Consider the following 15,554-nt stretch of genomic DNA (forward strand, 5'->3'; position numbering starts at 1 on the left):
TTGATTAAGAGACTCACAAATGATATTTGAAATTGAATTCCCTTGTTTGCAGAGGTCTTGTGCCCTTACACAATGCTTGCTCCTATGGACATTTCGAAGTAACAGAGCTCTTGCTCAAGGTGAGTTTCAACCATGTGTTTGGTGTGCTGGGCTCCTGAGGCCAATGTTGTGAGTTTGAGTCCTATCAGAGTGACTGGTCAAGTTCAAGTGAGCGCCTTCTGGTTGCTCCTTGAAACCCCTGATTGATTTCTGTGGAGGCCGGGGAAATACTGTGATATCCCACAGCACTTTAACAGTTTCATTACTGAGGAGTGCTTTATAAATTCGTCACATTATTAATTATCATTATTATAAGGTTGTTCTCTTTTTCTGCTTGAGAACAATAGAATGTTTAGTCTCTTTGGGTCTGATTCATCAAAAGCCATTGAAATCACTGAAACATACAACAAAAATCTTGTCATCTATTTCAGCACGGTGCCAGCGTCAATGCCATGGACCTGTGGCAGTTTACACCATTGCATGAAGCAGCCTCCAAGTCCCGCATTGAAGTTTGCTCTCTCCTACTGGCGCATGGCGCTGACCCGACCCTCGCCAATTGCCATTCTAAAAGTGCTATCGATGTGACACCGACGAGGGAACTACAGGAAAGACTACAGTGTGAGTTCAAACAAGTTTTTCAGCAGGCCTCCGGCATCATAGCTGAAGCCGCAATGCCCTGGGTGCGATTGTTAGAAAGCGTGTTAGCTCATAACACCATGCTGAGATGTTGTTACATACATGTATGCATTGATGTACAACAAATGAAATGAAATAACTTGTCAACATGATGTTATAAGCTAACATGCTTACTAACAACTGGGCCCAGGATGATTTCATCATTGCTCTTGTGCCCTAAAGTTTAGACTTAATAAGAGGCAAACATGACCTTCTTCTGGACTATTTTGGTGCCCTCTGATTTTACAATACAGTTACAGTAGAACCTCCCTTAGCGGACACCTCTCTATTAAGGACACTAATTTTGGTCCCAAATTGGGTGTTTCCAATCAATTTAACCTCCCTAATCAGGACACATCTCTATTAAGGACAGCACTTGTCAGTCCCGAGGGTGTTCTTAATAGAGGTTCTACTGTAGTTACTACTGCAAGGCAATTATCATGTCTTAATTGCCTTTTAGTTTGACTCCTAGAGCTTTGTTGGTATTGTCTTCACACATCAAAGACATCTAGACTGCCCTTATCACAAACTGACAGCATTTCTGCATTTTCCACCATGGCACTGACAGTACTTCTTATTGCCCCTATCAAAGTAGATTTTGCCTTGCCCTCAAAATCCATTGCAAGAGGCCTGTTTGTGGTTTTTTATGCAAAAAGATATAGCTATGTATAAGAAAACTTAAGTAATCAGAATGCAACTGTTCTGACATCTCCAATGGGACTGGATTGATGACACAGAAAAATGGGGGCATGTGAGACAATAAAATCAAATGTTTTGCACTCGAGCCTTTTCATTTGTGCAGCTACTTCTTCACATGAACTTGACGTCAAGATAATCGAACTATGTAACATTACTTAATATTGTGTACGGTTATGAGATTAGGAGCAATACCCTGTACTGTTAGAACACTTTGAATGGCAATTATGCGTAATTAAACATTACTTCGATGCTGGTCTTGTGTACAGTGTAAATGCATATGATTCTGTACAAGTAGGTATCGTATTGTTTCATGTCGCATGGTACATTTAGAATATTTTGTGGATAAACCAAATCATGGTGCACAACAATTTCTTCTACTGTGAAAATGTGGACTATGCTTGCTTTTGAAAACAAATGGGGTGTGACATTTTACCATTGGCTCATAAACAATATAGGTAGGTCCAATTAGGTGAGACTTTTTTTATTTGTTGGTGCTCGGATCCGCCGACCTCCCGATGTCCGAAATAAGAAAAAAAATAAAATTTTTATATCTAGCCAGTCTCGGATCCGCCGATTCGAACATTACCGATTTTACAAAAAAAAAAGTTTTTTATTTTATTTTGAGCTCCGACACCCGACAGTAACTTAAAAGATCAAAAACATTTTTTTCAAAATCAAAATTCAACATGATTGAATTAAAATTAGCTTCGTCGGATTGATCATTCGAATCGAAAGTGCAAATGCCAGACCAGCTCTGCCAGACCTAGACTGGTTCTTGTCCTTTCCTAATGCATCCACAGTAGATATTATGACGAGAACCAGTCTATTGTTATGAGTCTGGCTGCTGACTGCAGACTGTTCAATGTGTGAAAATGCACTACTTTTTTTAGGAAAAAAAAAAATTTTTATCCTTCCCTCCGACTTTGAGAAATCCTATCAATTTTTCGAGACCATGAAATCTTTGGAAAAAAACATTTTTTTTTTGTTTTTGTTTTTCGTCCTCAAAAATATATTCCTCCAAAAATCCGAGCACCAACTAATAAAAAAAGTCTCGCCTTACTTTCTGAAAATAGGTTCAGCAGGCGCATGTCGCTCTGAGCTTGGCAGGTTGAGACGGACTGTTTGTTCACTTCTCTGTTAATTGTCCGCCTTCTGTGAAATATGAGCACATCAATTTCTTCCATTATCTCCTGGTGTCAATTAGGCTCATCTTCTGTGTGACATGCACCTGGTTTTGCTGTGACGGGTCACATGCACTTGGGCCACTTGATATTGGAAATATAATAAATTCTTAGCTACTTTTGGACCGCATTTGCTGCTGAAATCTAATGGTTTTGCATTAGAAGCTTTAAGTTCGCATTTATTTTGCAAAAAAAATTTAACGCTTTGAATGAAAATTGGACGGTTTACATTACAGTGGTCAAGAAGCTAAAATGAAAGTAGGACAAGATGTAATTTCCGGATCTAGAGTCAAATTGGATGATTTCGACCCTCTGTACAGTATTGACACGTAGTCTCATGTATTTTCAGATGAGTACAAGGGCCACTGTCTTCTTGAGGGGGCAAGACAAGCTGATCTCGCCAGGCTGAAGAAGCATCTGTCGTCTGACATGGTCAACTTCAAACATCCACTCAATGGTGACAGTCCACTGGTAAGTTGTTCTGCTTGTTACATTCCATGAGAACATTTTTTAGCTGCTTCCCTGAATCATGTCTGACTATTCAAAGTCTCACGCCCTGATGATTATTGTACCATGCAGATGCCCTTCAATTCAAAACTTTCAGGCTTTTACTCTCTCCCTGCATGTGACTTTCATAGCCAGTCATGTATATTTCCCCATGTCGTACGGGGACATGCATAGCATGTCATGCCCTACTAAAGCAGCCTCTCTAAAAAAAACCAACAACTTGGGAATGATTACTTTCATCCTTATAGTAAAGATGGCGACACTTTTGAATATTTTGACCATTCACATGAAAATAACCTCTACAGTACTGTTCATTATTGGTATTCGCTGTCAGCACCAGATTGCGCTGGCCAAAAATAACATCTGTGAATTTGTTGAAGAAGTGTCAGTGATACAAATTTGTGTTTTGGACGCCCCACTACTTTATATAAATATTGCCCGCCACGGAGGGTAACGCCGCCGGGATGCAATGTTTCCCGAGGCTTTGCGAGCAAAAGTTATTGTTTATTTTAAGAATAGGCCTACACTTAATCGGATAATAGAAACACCAGGTGCGGCGGGCACACTAGTTTCACCATCATCCAGGAGATGGCGCGTCAGTTGATATCGGCTATTTACGTAGAGATGCTGACGTCAGAAAAAACACTAGTTGCGGCACATATCAACTTATAATATGCGATTAAAACTCGACAGAAATGCTGGTGATGTCAGTGTGTATTTGGCAGTAACGTATCATTGTCAATTATGCCACGAGAAATGACACACTCTTGGCATATTGTATAAATATTGCCCGAGATTTCCCATTATCAGTGATGAAACTTTTCCCGATGTGAATTTTATGTTACACATGTTGTAGGGGTCAAGGACAGTGGTCGACTTCCTACAGGCTTATATCATACTAGGTTAACTTAATAGCTGGTTATGTTTACACAATGACTACGGAGTCCGCTACCCTCATGTGTTGCATTATTCTTCAACTTTAGTATACATACTATTATAAAATGTACATGTTATGCACTTCAGTACTACAGGGTGGCCCAGAATTATTTTCCCTCACACAAAGGATACACAGTAGAATTCTATTGTCAAATCAAAAGGAAAATAATTCTGGGCCACACTGTAGTATATAGTGTTACCGTAGCAAAGGTTGTCACCAAACTGAATATGAGTGCTGTCCTTAATAGAGAGGTGTCCTGATTAGAGAGGTCAAATTGAATGGAAAAAACCAATTTGGGACCAAAACTAGTGTCCTTGATAGAGAGGTGTCCTGATTAGAGAGGTCAAATTGAATGGAAACAACCAATTTGGGACCAAAACTAGTGCCCTTAATAGAGAGGTTGTCCTTAATAGAGAGGTTGTCCTTAATACAGAGGCGTCCGCTAAGGAAGGTTCCACTATAAATCATTCCATGATCTATCTCCAGCACTGTGCGGTAGCGTCTCCATTCCCCAAAAGGAAGCAAGTGGCTGAAGCGTTGATCCGGAAGGGGGCCAACCTGAATGACAAGAACAAGGAGTAAGTTTGAAACACAAATAATCAAATCACCTATGCCAGCATTGATGATCTGAGCATCAAGTTATGATCATGCTGAACTTAGCCTTGATGATGAAAATAAACATTTTAGAATGTAAATGGGTAGCACAATGCATCGAAATGTGTTTTGAACAAGTATCTTTTTCTTTAACCTCTTGAATCCCAAAACTTGAAAATCCCAGGATCCCGGGGTGGTCACGTGGTTGCGAAATTGGGTCTGACTTTCACGATGTATAGCGCCCTAATAAAACCGCCAAAGTCCAGTACCGAGGCGCCATCTACCCAGGCATGCTCTAACTTACCCTACTGTACATCAAACACAAACAAGCAATAAACTAGCATCCCAGCTCAAGGGAATAAAAATATCACTGAGACCGACCTGTCGGTCGTTAGGAAAAAACATTATTTCAAAATGACCGACTGGTCGGTCACCGGGATTCAAGAGGTTAAAATCCAGTGAATTTTTTAACCATTTTGGTGTCCCTTTAATACATTCTTATCAATAAAATTGTTTTCTTTTGCCAGATTTTTGACACCACTTCATGTTGCCGCCGACAAATCCCATTATGACGTGATGGATGTATTGCTCAAACATGGAGTAAAAGTAAGTTAACGGGCTATCAGTCCCCAGACAATGTTTCCTAGAGGAGGCAACTCATGGACTAAAAATCATTTCATCAGTTCAGGGCAACTACATGTATGTCAATATATATCTGGTTAAGAAGCAGCTGTTTTTTCAGGAAAAATTTTGTGTTATGTGAAGATAAACACCTTACTTATCACAATAAGACTAACGTTTTGTTTGTTATATATGTAGTGTCACCCCTAATGAAAGGGCCAGCCAGGTTGGGATTATGAGACACTCTTTACTTGCAAACTCCTCTCTCTAATGCCAGGCGCCTGGTGAGAAGGCAGTGTAGTAGCCTGTATTTAACTAGCTGGCAGCTTACCAAACATCTGCATCAGAAAGAGGTTACCAGCGGGCGTCGAACCTTCGACCTTCTGTTCGCGAGGCGGACGCCTTAGCCATAGGCCATCGGGATCGGTAGAGTAATTTTACGCTAGCCTTTCATGTTTTCATGAATTCAAAAACTACATGTAAGCCTCTTTTTGGATTCAGTCCACTTTTGGTTTTGCTCAAAACAAGTTTCCTTTCTCGCAGGTGAATTCCCTGGATGGCCTTGGACAGACTGCTCTACACCGCTGTGCTCAACAAGGCAACGTGCAAGCGTGTCGTCTCCTCATCACCCACGGCATAGATACAACCATCGTCTCTCTCCAAGGATACACGGCCGCCCAGCTTGCGACGGATAATGTCCAAAAGGTGTTGAGGGAGGACCCACCTACTGGTGGCACTGATGTTGACATACAGCTTCTGGAAGCAGCCAAGGCAGGCGATTTGGAAGTCGTGAAGGTAATTTTGATCTTTGGCATAACAAAAAGGCCGCGGCTATTCTTACGACGATCCCTAATGCATTTTACATACAAACTACTGGTTATTCTTACGACGATCATTTTCACCTTTTTGGGCCTTAATCCTAACCCTGACGCTCACCCTGACCCTAACACTTACTCCTAGCGCCAATCCTAACCCAAACCCTTCCTTTACACTAGTCTTATCTCCCTAGATACTCAGTTTAATCTCTGAAATCGCATAAATCCTAAGTTACGACTAGTCGTAAGAATAGCCACTTTGTAACAAAAAATACTGTAGAACCTCTCTATAAAGGACACCCTCGAAACTGACCAGTGCTGTTCTTTTAGAGAGGTGTCCTGATTAGAGAGGTCAAATTGAATGGAAACAACCAATTTGGGACCAAAACTAGTGTCCTCAATAAAGAGGCTGTCCTTGATCATTTCAATAGAGAAGTGTCTGCTAAGGGAGGTTCCACTGTATACTGAAATGATGAAAATAAAGTTTGCCCCTTATTGAATCGGCTGAAGATTAATGATGAGAAGTAAAAGGGCTGAAGTACGACATCTGTCCCTCCGCTCTGGCATCACCAAGATGGCGTGCTGATTGGTCAATCTGTGATGTCAAAGGTCGATGTCATGGTTACCACATGCATACATTATAAGCTCCACTAACCAGATGATGGTTGCAGACTTGACTATTGTCCTCTGATGGAGCTGACAGCCTGAGGGGTGGGGTTGAAGCTTGACTGGAGGTGTTCATAGCGTAGGGTTCGGTAATAGTACGTCCATGATCAGAAAACGAATCTGAAATCTTCAGCTGCAAACTTGATCATTTTCGGCGGCGACTCATCCTATAAAAGTCTCCCTCTTCTTTTTTTCATGTTAGAGAAAAAATGGCGGTGTTGTTTGGGTATTTCCATTTAAGTCCTGCCAGTCACTGCCATAACTGCACATACATGTATAGGCCAAGTTTGCTAAAATGTTTGACTGGTAAAATGTTTAGACCAATACTTGGCAGCATGCTTTCATGTACATGTATGCCCTATCACTTGAAAATGGATACTGTACGCATCATTGTACACTAATGTACAGGACGGCTTGCTATACGCTGTATACAAACAGACACACATTGACTTTGATTGGGGTAAGAAAATTATACTAGATATAATCCAACCACAGGTAAATAGAAATTCTGGTGCAGATCTGCAAACGGACAGCAAAGTCTCTGTAAGTGTGTTGTACATGTATGCCTGTACTTTGTATTTTTAGAAACTTATTTCCTCGCATCCTGAAGCTGTTAATTGCCGTGATCTTGACGGGCGACACTCAACGCCATTACACTTTGCTGCCGGGTACAACCGAGTGGCAGTTGTTGAGTATCTCCTGCAGCATGGAGCAGACGTCCATGCAAAAGACAAGGGGTAAGTAGTGATTGATGATAACTTGGGCTGTTTTGAGAAAATTTCTTGATTTTTTATCAAAAATTGAAATATACCAGGGCAGAAATGTAAACCATTGACTGATTGAGGTCTCATCAAGTACTTTCCAATCAACAGTCATGTAGTTTTGACAATCTTTCAAATATCGAATGCGAAGTTTAGTTTAAAGGCCTACTCCGTTCGTTAAAACATTTGAATTTGTAATTGAATTTAAAAATTCCAATTGCGGAAATACATACTGAATATAAATTTCAACATTGCCGTTGTGTAGACTGTTATACAAGTACTATGAATACCAAGTTTAAACAAATTTGTATTCATAATAACTGCACTACGGCATTGTGTATTAGTGGATTTCTATTGAACTTGACCACAAGTAATTACGAACGGTATACCCCTTTAACATTTGAGCTGTTTGTAATTTGCCAACTTTTTCACCTCGCAAGCATTTCACGGTTAACAAAACACAATGAGTAAACTATGTTTTTTTCCATTTGATTCTAGTGGCTTAGTACCGCTGCACAATGCATGCTCGTATGGGCATAGCCATGTGGCAGAGTTACTGGTGAAGCACGGTGCCTGTGTCAACGTTGCCGACCTCTGGAAGTTCACACCACTCCATGAGGCTGCAGCCAAAGGCAAATTTGAGATATGCAAACTCCTCTTGAAGGTTGGTGTAATAACACTTGTTCATTGCTTTAATAATTTTCTGGGGATTCTCTTGTATGCTTTGGAAACTTTGCCCTGGGGGAGATGGGCTTCCTTAGACTAGGTAGGTAACTTTCCGAACAACAAACCTGGGTAGGTATGGCCTGTTGGCCTTGGATGGCAACACATCTAGGGAAAAGAGAAGGAGTCTGAAATCAAACCCGGCTGCAGAAATCGACAGAGACCAGTCAATTTGCGGTAGAATAAAAACCAGTTCCCTATGCCAAACCACGGAACGAGATTATTCCAAATGCCGAAGAAGAAGGATGCTTATACTCTTGAGGCTACATCTAAAAGGATTGACCTGTACCTCTGTTGTTGAGCATTTCTTAGTTAGAAACTTTGAAAGGTCAACTTATTGCGTTCTTGAAATACTTTGTTGTGTCAGTATTGCCAATTTCCATTCGGCCAGTGTGAGTTTCGTTCATGAGTTAAGGACAATATCCAATAAGAAATCTCTTGGTTTCTCAGCAACACACTGCTTTTCATTACTGTGGTCACAGCGAACATTTAAAACGACCCAGAAACGTCTGAGCGGATAACAGGTCGTATATGACTTCTATGGACCCATTTACGTTTGGCTGGCCATTCCTGCCAAAAAACCCGCACTCATTTATGAAGGCCGCCATTTACATCATATGACGACACAAAATTGTATGTTACGTCATATTGACTTCTATTGCGCCGAGGTGCGTAAATTTCGCAAGTACCCGACCCGTAGGCATCACAAGGACGTCCTTGGATTGTACATGGTATGACGTCATTTTCCAAAACATGGCCGACGTCTGTTTTTGGCACCGAGATATTGCCCCTTGAACGGCCAATTTAAATCTCCGCTATAGGCCATGTGGCAATATTTGGCACAGAAATTTGGTCAGTTGTGATATATCGAGTTATTGTCTCACGGGTAAACTGTATTTCGAACGATTTTAAATGCTTTCTGCTTACTCTTTAATCCTCCGATATATTATCTGTACAGCATGGCGCTGACCCACACAAGAAGAACCGTGATGGAAACACGCCGCTGGACTTGGTGAAAGAGGGCGACACTGATGTCCAGGACCTCCTCCGGGGTGATGCCGCCTTACTTGAGGCAGCAAAGAAGGGCAATCTTGCTCGTGTCCAGAAACTTGCTACAACTGAGAATATCAACTGTCGCGATTCTCAAGGAAGGAATTCGACACCTTTACATTTAGCAGGTGAGAAATATTTGTTGATTTCACTTCGGGATCTCACCAGATGACATTGTGGTGTAGTGGTTTAGGTCGCAGCTGTATGATCAAAGGGTCATGGGTTCGAAGCCCAGTGCTGCCATGCTTGTTTGCAACTTCATGAATAAGTTGCTTTACATCGATGGCTTTGTTCTTTGAATGAGATGTAAGGCGGAGATTTCTTCTATAGGGCAACTAAAAGACCCCATCCTTGTTGAAAGTAGCATGTGGTCTCTTCCTCTGTCTGAAACAGAATTCTAAGTGACCAGGCCAATAATCCCAATTAGTGGGCAATCTCCAAATGCAGAAGGAGTAGGAGCGTGCAACAATGTATGAACACACAAAATGCTTACCTCGCTTTGGAGGAGAAATATTCTTTTGGGTTGATTTTGTGGAGTAATCATGTCTTGTGCTTTTCAGCTGGCTACAATAATGTGGAAGTGGCCGAGTTCCTTTTGGAGAATGGTGCAGACGTGAATGCACAAGACAAGGGCGGCTTAATCCCACTGCACAATGCGTCATCATATGGGGTGAGTCTATTGGATTAGGGCCATGAATGCCCAAGTGTTGGCCCTTGGTATCAGAACAACAGCACTGGCTCAGGCTAGATGCAGTGCTCTAAGGCATTGATGTATCCCAAAGTCATCCACTGCCTGGCCTCATTCTCAGGTGACACTTTGCCTGACAAGCATTGAGTGTCAAAATCAAGTCTGGGGTATGCCGTTTGTCTTGGTATTTTTACTAGTACAGTAGAACCTCTCTATTAAGGACACCTTCGGGACTGGCAAGTGCTGTCCTTAATAGGTGTCGGATTAGAGAGGTCAAATTGAATAGAAACAACCAATTTGGGACCAAAAGTAGTGTCCTTAATAGAGAGGTTGTCCTTAATAGAGAGGTGTCCGCTAACAGAGGTTCCACTGTATTTGTATATCTGTCTACACAAGGACAATATTGAAATTCATCTTCAGTACGCATATGAAAATTTTCCAATTTATTACAAATTTCTGATTTTTAATCGCGGACAAATGCCTTTATGTAAGTTGAGGACATCTCCTTAACCTACAGTCATACTAGCGTGATCCATTCAGTAATAAACTTTCCGTTTCCTCTTGCAGCATGTGGACATAGCTGCGTTACTGATCAAGTTTAACACGTGTGTGAATGCCGTGGATCGCTGGGGCTTTACGCCGCTTCATGAGGCCGCCCAGAAAGGACGCACACAGCTCTGTGCTCTATTAGTAAGTCTTGAGAGGAACGCCTTTCAGAGATGGACACTTTTTAAAGACTGTCACCTTTCAAAAGTTATTTCTGATGGTTCTTATTCTTGTTAGGCTGACCCAAATTATATGTCTATGACTGTATGTATGTGAATGACTGTGAAGAGCCAGTAATTTAGTTCCTCTTGAAGCCAGTTCATCCAGAAATCTAGTCCTGCAGTCTTCCCAGGATTAAACCCAGGCCCCATTGCGTATCAGTGTTCACCGTTAGGCTATGAGTCGCCTAACCTATTATTGGATTTACATGTACTTATAATATTTTACAATTCCTCACCAGCTTGCCCACGGTGCCGACCCAACCATGAAGAATCAGGAAGGCCAGACTCCACTCGATCTTGCACAGGCCGAGGATGTTCGTGCTCTGCTTACAGATGCCATGCCACCTCATCTCCTTGCTGCTGCAGCTGCTTCCTCAACGTCGAATCTCTCATCTAGCAACGCTTCGTCGAACAGGTGAGTCAAAATTCTAAATAAGTGTGGCAAAACTTCTTCAAACATCATTGATGCCAAATCTGCTCTAGAGGAACTTTTAGCAATAAGATTTCGTCTCTGATCTCCCTCCTGCTGAGTACTCTTGACTGATCACCTTGATAGCTGGGGGAATTCTGTTGTGGTAATCTTATGAAATGTGCCTTCGGTCTGGGAGTGGGAGACGTTGCTACTGCCCAGCACTGCCAAGATGATATCATCGCCCCGATTGCTGACAACTTGTAGAATGGACCTAGAATTATTTCCCTGTGGAATTAGTGGAAATGTGCAGAATCTCAGGCAGAAACAGTTTTTAGCCCTCTAGCGTAGATTTGCTGCATTGATAAAAACCTTCTTCCTGAGCAGGGAGAAGAATCTTTTGGTTAATTCAAGTGTGCGTACAGTTCAAAGGTCAATTCTAATCTGAGTCTCGAAAAAAATGCTTGTTTCCGCAAGCGTACTGGCTTCATATGGAGTCACCCGAAGATTTCTTGGCTCATGTCTGATACTACCTGAAGAATTCACGGCTCATGTCAACTTCTCATTTTCATTAACAGTAGTCTTGCAACCAACTTAGACGCTCCGGGTGCAGTAGGAGGCATGGGTATCAGCCAGGCAGGCGACGGCTGCATTGACCGAGGTGGATGCGAGGGCGAGCGGACGTCTATAGAAAATCTCAGCATCAGTTCGTTCTTGAGCAGTTTGAGCTTAGATCAGTTGAGGGAAATCTTCGAGAAGGAACAAATCACCATGGATATTCTGATCGAGATGGGCCATGATGAGCTGAAGGACATCGGGATCAATGCCTATGGTCACCGGCATAAGATACTTAAGGCCGTCGAGAAGCTGATGACATCACATGGTATGTATAAATTCGTCTGTTGTCTGTTTGTGTTTTCAGGGGGGTGGGGGGGGGGGGCACACAGACTTTTCAACTGCTTGTTAGAAAGAAGAGTCAGTTTGATGAATAAAAAAGACATTTTTTTCAACTTGCAAGACTCGTGGCAAAAGATGGCAAACATATCAGACCTGCTGCCTTTCCCTGGGCAGCTACAAGTGGCTGTGGACTTTTGAAGTCACAAGTCACTGCCTTAAGGGGCCAAAGTTGGCATTTACCAAAAGTTTTTAAGCAAAAATCAATCAAGAGCTTTACATGTATTCATCGATTCTTAGCTAATATCAAGTCGCAAATCGAATCACTCAACAAACTGTTCATTTCCATGTACAGTAGAACCTATCTATTGAGGACATCCTCGGGACTGACAAGTGCTGTCCTTAATAGACAGGTGTCCTGATTAGAGAGGTCGAATTGAATGGAAACCACCAATTTGGGACCAAACCTAGTGTCCTTAATTGAGAGGTTGTCCTTAATAGAGAGGTGTCCGCTAAGGGAGGTTCCACTGTATCCCCTTCAACTAGAACTTTATAATGTTTGTGATGGTGATTTCCAAATTATCTCATTCAGGTGGTCCATCATTCTTCTACGCCCAGCCAGGCCAGGGTACACTCCTTTTAGATTTGGCTCACGAAGATCAAGAATATATCACAGTAGAAGAACAGGTAAATGACGACAAATTTCTAGTACATGTACAGTCTTGACACTTCCTGACAGTACATTATAACTTACTCCTTTAATAGTCCATATGTTTGCCCTAACTCTCTTGAATTCGAACTCTTAGAGTTGAAACTGAACTCTGTGGCAAGCCTGAATGAGAGACCATGATCCATGTTTTCTGTTGTTAAAGTTATTGCGATAATTCTAAGGCAGATCGATACTTGAAAATTTGCATCAGAGCTAATCACCTCTGAATCGATTACAAGTGGCACCACCTCTGCGTGAGTGTTGAAAGGGGTCTGGGCAACGCCCTTTGACAATGTTGATTTTATCATCATCATCATCATCATCATCTGAGCGTCATGACCCAGAATTAAGCCCTACCGTTGCTAACCACCGAATTCTTTATTTCGTTAATGTCTTGTCTTCAGATGCAGAGCTCTATAAGAGAACATAAAGACTGCGCTGGTGGTATCTTCAATCGTTACAACATTATCAAAGTAAGTAGTTTTGCTGCTGCAGTGAATACCTATGACGAAATTCAGATTTTCTGAAGGATTTTCAATTTTCTCCTCTTGAAAACGGCTTCATTTTTGAATCAAAGTTGCTGAATTGTAACACCCTGCTATGTGATATTCAGTGTCCTTTTTGCCAAAGAATTTTGTTCTGAAAAACATTCACATCTGTTTTCTTTATATTTGTATTAAAGGAAACCTATAGCAAAACGCTTATAAAAATTGGGAGTTTTGAACGGCCCAGTTAAAAAGGCGGGAATAAGCTTCCATTGATTAATGTTAGCAGTTTCAAGTTCCCCGCAGGTAGTTGATCATGTAGCCAATGAGCTGCATGAGAAGTGATCACCAGTTTAGTTGTTTTGACAACGTTCAGCTTGTCTAAATAAAGACTTGTGCCACGACTGGATCTCTTTAAAGCAGCTTCTGTCTGTGAGACAATACCACCAATGAATATTCATAGGTTGGAGGGTCTATCAATTAGACGAGTGCATGTTTTTAACTCTCAAGTACATATTTGGAGAGGTATTGAAAAAATATTTGCTGTGGCAAGTCTACAGATATAAAGAAATTATTTGATGAAAAAATTAATTTTGAATTTTGCTAATTTGGCAATAGAGATTTTTCTGCCAGTTGGCTGAAAAGAGTTGAAATATCAATGTCTGTCCAATTTGTCGATTATCAAAAAATTTCCGTGGTCAACTACCAGTTTACTTTTCACCAGTTACTTACCCGACTGTCCGGAATATCATATAAAAATTTCAGATTCACGACCCCACGCAGTATTTGATGCGTCGCGGTCAAACATTGACAACTTAACTGCTGAAAGGCTTAAAAAATCAATGGTGGTCTTGTATCCTGTGCTTGAATCGTTCTCGCTCCATCCCGTTCCAGAAAAATAACAAATACCATTCAAAATTTCAGATCCAGAAAGTCCGTAACAAACGGTTGTGGGAACGCTATGGCCACCGTCGTAAGGAAGTGGGTGAAGAAAACCACAGCCATGACAATGAGCGCTTTCTGTTTCACGGATCACCGTTTATTAATGCGATCGTTCATAAGGGCTTTGACGAGAGACACGCCTACATTGGTGGAATGTTTGGAGCTGGTAGGTTGACTATAGACACCATGCATCCAGCAAAGGAGCTGGACATCCTTTCATCAGTAGCGTTTCTACAAATAATTGACTATGGATATCCCTGATTTAGAGCAATTCGATATACAGTAGAACCTATCTATTATCGACACCCTTGGGACTGACAAGTGCTGTCCTTAATAGAGAGGTGTCCTGATTAGAGAAGTCAATTTGATTGGAACCAACCTATTTGGGACCAAAACTAATGTCCTTAATAGAGAGGTTGTCCTTAATAGAGAGGTGTCTGCTAAGGGAGGTTCTACTGTACATTTCAGAATTCCTCAAAAACGAAGATAGGAATGGGACGATATTTGAAGGAAACTTCATAATATTTCAACCATCTGAACAATATTTCAATTTTTTTTGGGGGGGGAAGACTGCCATTTTACCTCTGCCAAATTAGACTGTTTTGTGCTCAATTTCACGAAAAATTGCAAAAGAGTACAAGCCTACATGTAAGATGGCTCAGAAAATTTGTCAGTTTTGTGTCAAGTGGCGGATTCTTAGTCATGCCTTGTCCGATTCTGGCATAGTAAGTACAGTAGAACCTCTCTATTAAGGACACCCTCGGGACTGACAAGTGCTGTCCTTAATATGGAGGTGTCCTGATCATAGAGGTCAAATTGAATTGAAAAACCAATTTCGGACAAAACCTAGTGTCCTTAATAGAGAGGTGTCTGCTAAGGGAGGTTCCACTGTATTTGTAGATACTTTGGACTTTGTGCATAACCACATATCTAAGATACTGATTCATTTTAAAAAGTTCCCGATTCATTTTTGGCTCACCGTAGGGGAGTCTTTACAATACCGCAGTGTCCGCCGTCCGTCGTCGTCTGTCGTCGTCGTCGTCCGTCGTCGTCGTCGTATCCTGTTTCAAAAACAGTGGCACGTTTCTTAACCGCTAAGCCTATGAACTTGTAACTTTGTACACAGGACTCCCTTGGTCAGATGACCTGTGACACTAAATTTCGGTCCGATCTGATTCTTAATTTGGCCACCAGGGGGGCTGAATGTAGATATCTAAAAAGTGTGATATCTCGCTTATTAGTCTCCGCCACGGCACGTAGTGGCCGTGAGAGGAGACTCTTGGGTTAGCTAGGAAACTTTCTCGGCAAAATCAACCTCGGCCTAGGGCGCCGATGTGCCTATGCGTGTGTACACGTTGTAGTGCTTGTGGGTGGATTTCAATTGTCGCAATT

The 15,554-nt window shown here is 41.6% G+C and overlaps 1 protein-coding gene across 1 annotated transcript in view; it reads left to right on the forward strand.

The window, feature by feature from the left end:
• Window positions 1–15,554, forward strand: part of LOC135488911 (poly [ADP-ribose] polymerase tankyrase-1-like) — a 30,706-nt gene that overhangs the window by 6,911 nt on the left and 8,241 nt on the right. Inside the window, exons 6-21 of the mRNA XM_064773841.1 lie at window positions 53–119; window positions 471–657; window positions 2,944–3,065; window positions 4,525–4,616; window positions 5,160–5,238; window positions 5,797–6,048; window positions 7,320–7,471; window positions 7,994–8,159; window positions 9,177–9,396; window positions 9,829–9,938; window positions 10,524–10,646; window positions 10,963–11,138; window positions 11,711–12,015; window positions 12,619–12,713; window positions 13,140–13,208; window positions 14,145–14,328. Coding sequence (XP_064629911.1) covers window positions 53–119; window positions 471–657; window positions 2,944–3,065; window positions 4,525–4,616; window positions 5,160–5,238; window positions 5,797–6,048; window positions 7,320–7,471; window positions 7,994–8,159; window positions 9,177–9,396; window positions 9,829–9,938; window positions 10,524–10,646; window positions 10,963–11,138; window positions 11,711–12,015; window positions 12,619–12,713; window positions 13,140–13,208; window positions 14,145–14,328 — 2,399 coding nt within the window. The remainder of the gene's footprint in view (window positions 1–52; window positions 120–470; window positions 658–2,943; window positions 3,066–4,524; window positions 4,617–5,159; window positions 5,239–5,796; window positions 6,049–7,319; window positions 7,472–7,993; window positions 8,160–9,176; window positions 9,397–9,828; window positions 9,939–10,523; window positions 10,647–10,962; window positions 11,139–11,710; window positions 12,016–12,618; window positions 12,714–13,139; window positions 13,209–14,144; window positions 14,329–15,554) is intronic.

The sequence above is a fragment of the Lineus longissimus genome, chromosome 6, assembly GCF_910592395.1.
Source record: "Lineus longissimus chromosome 6, tnLinLong1.2, whole genome shotgun sequence".
NCBI classification, from domain to species: Eukaryota; Metazoa; Nemertea; class Pilidiophora; order Heteronemertea; family Lineidae; genus Lineus; species Lineus longissimus.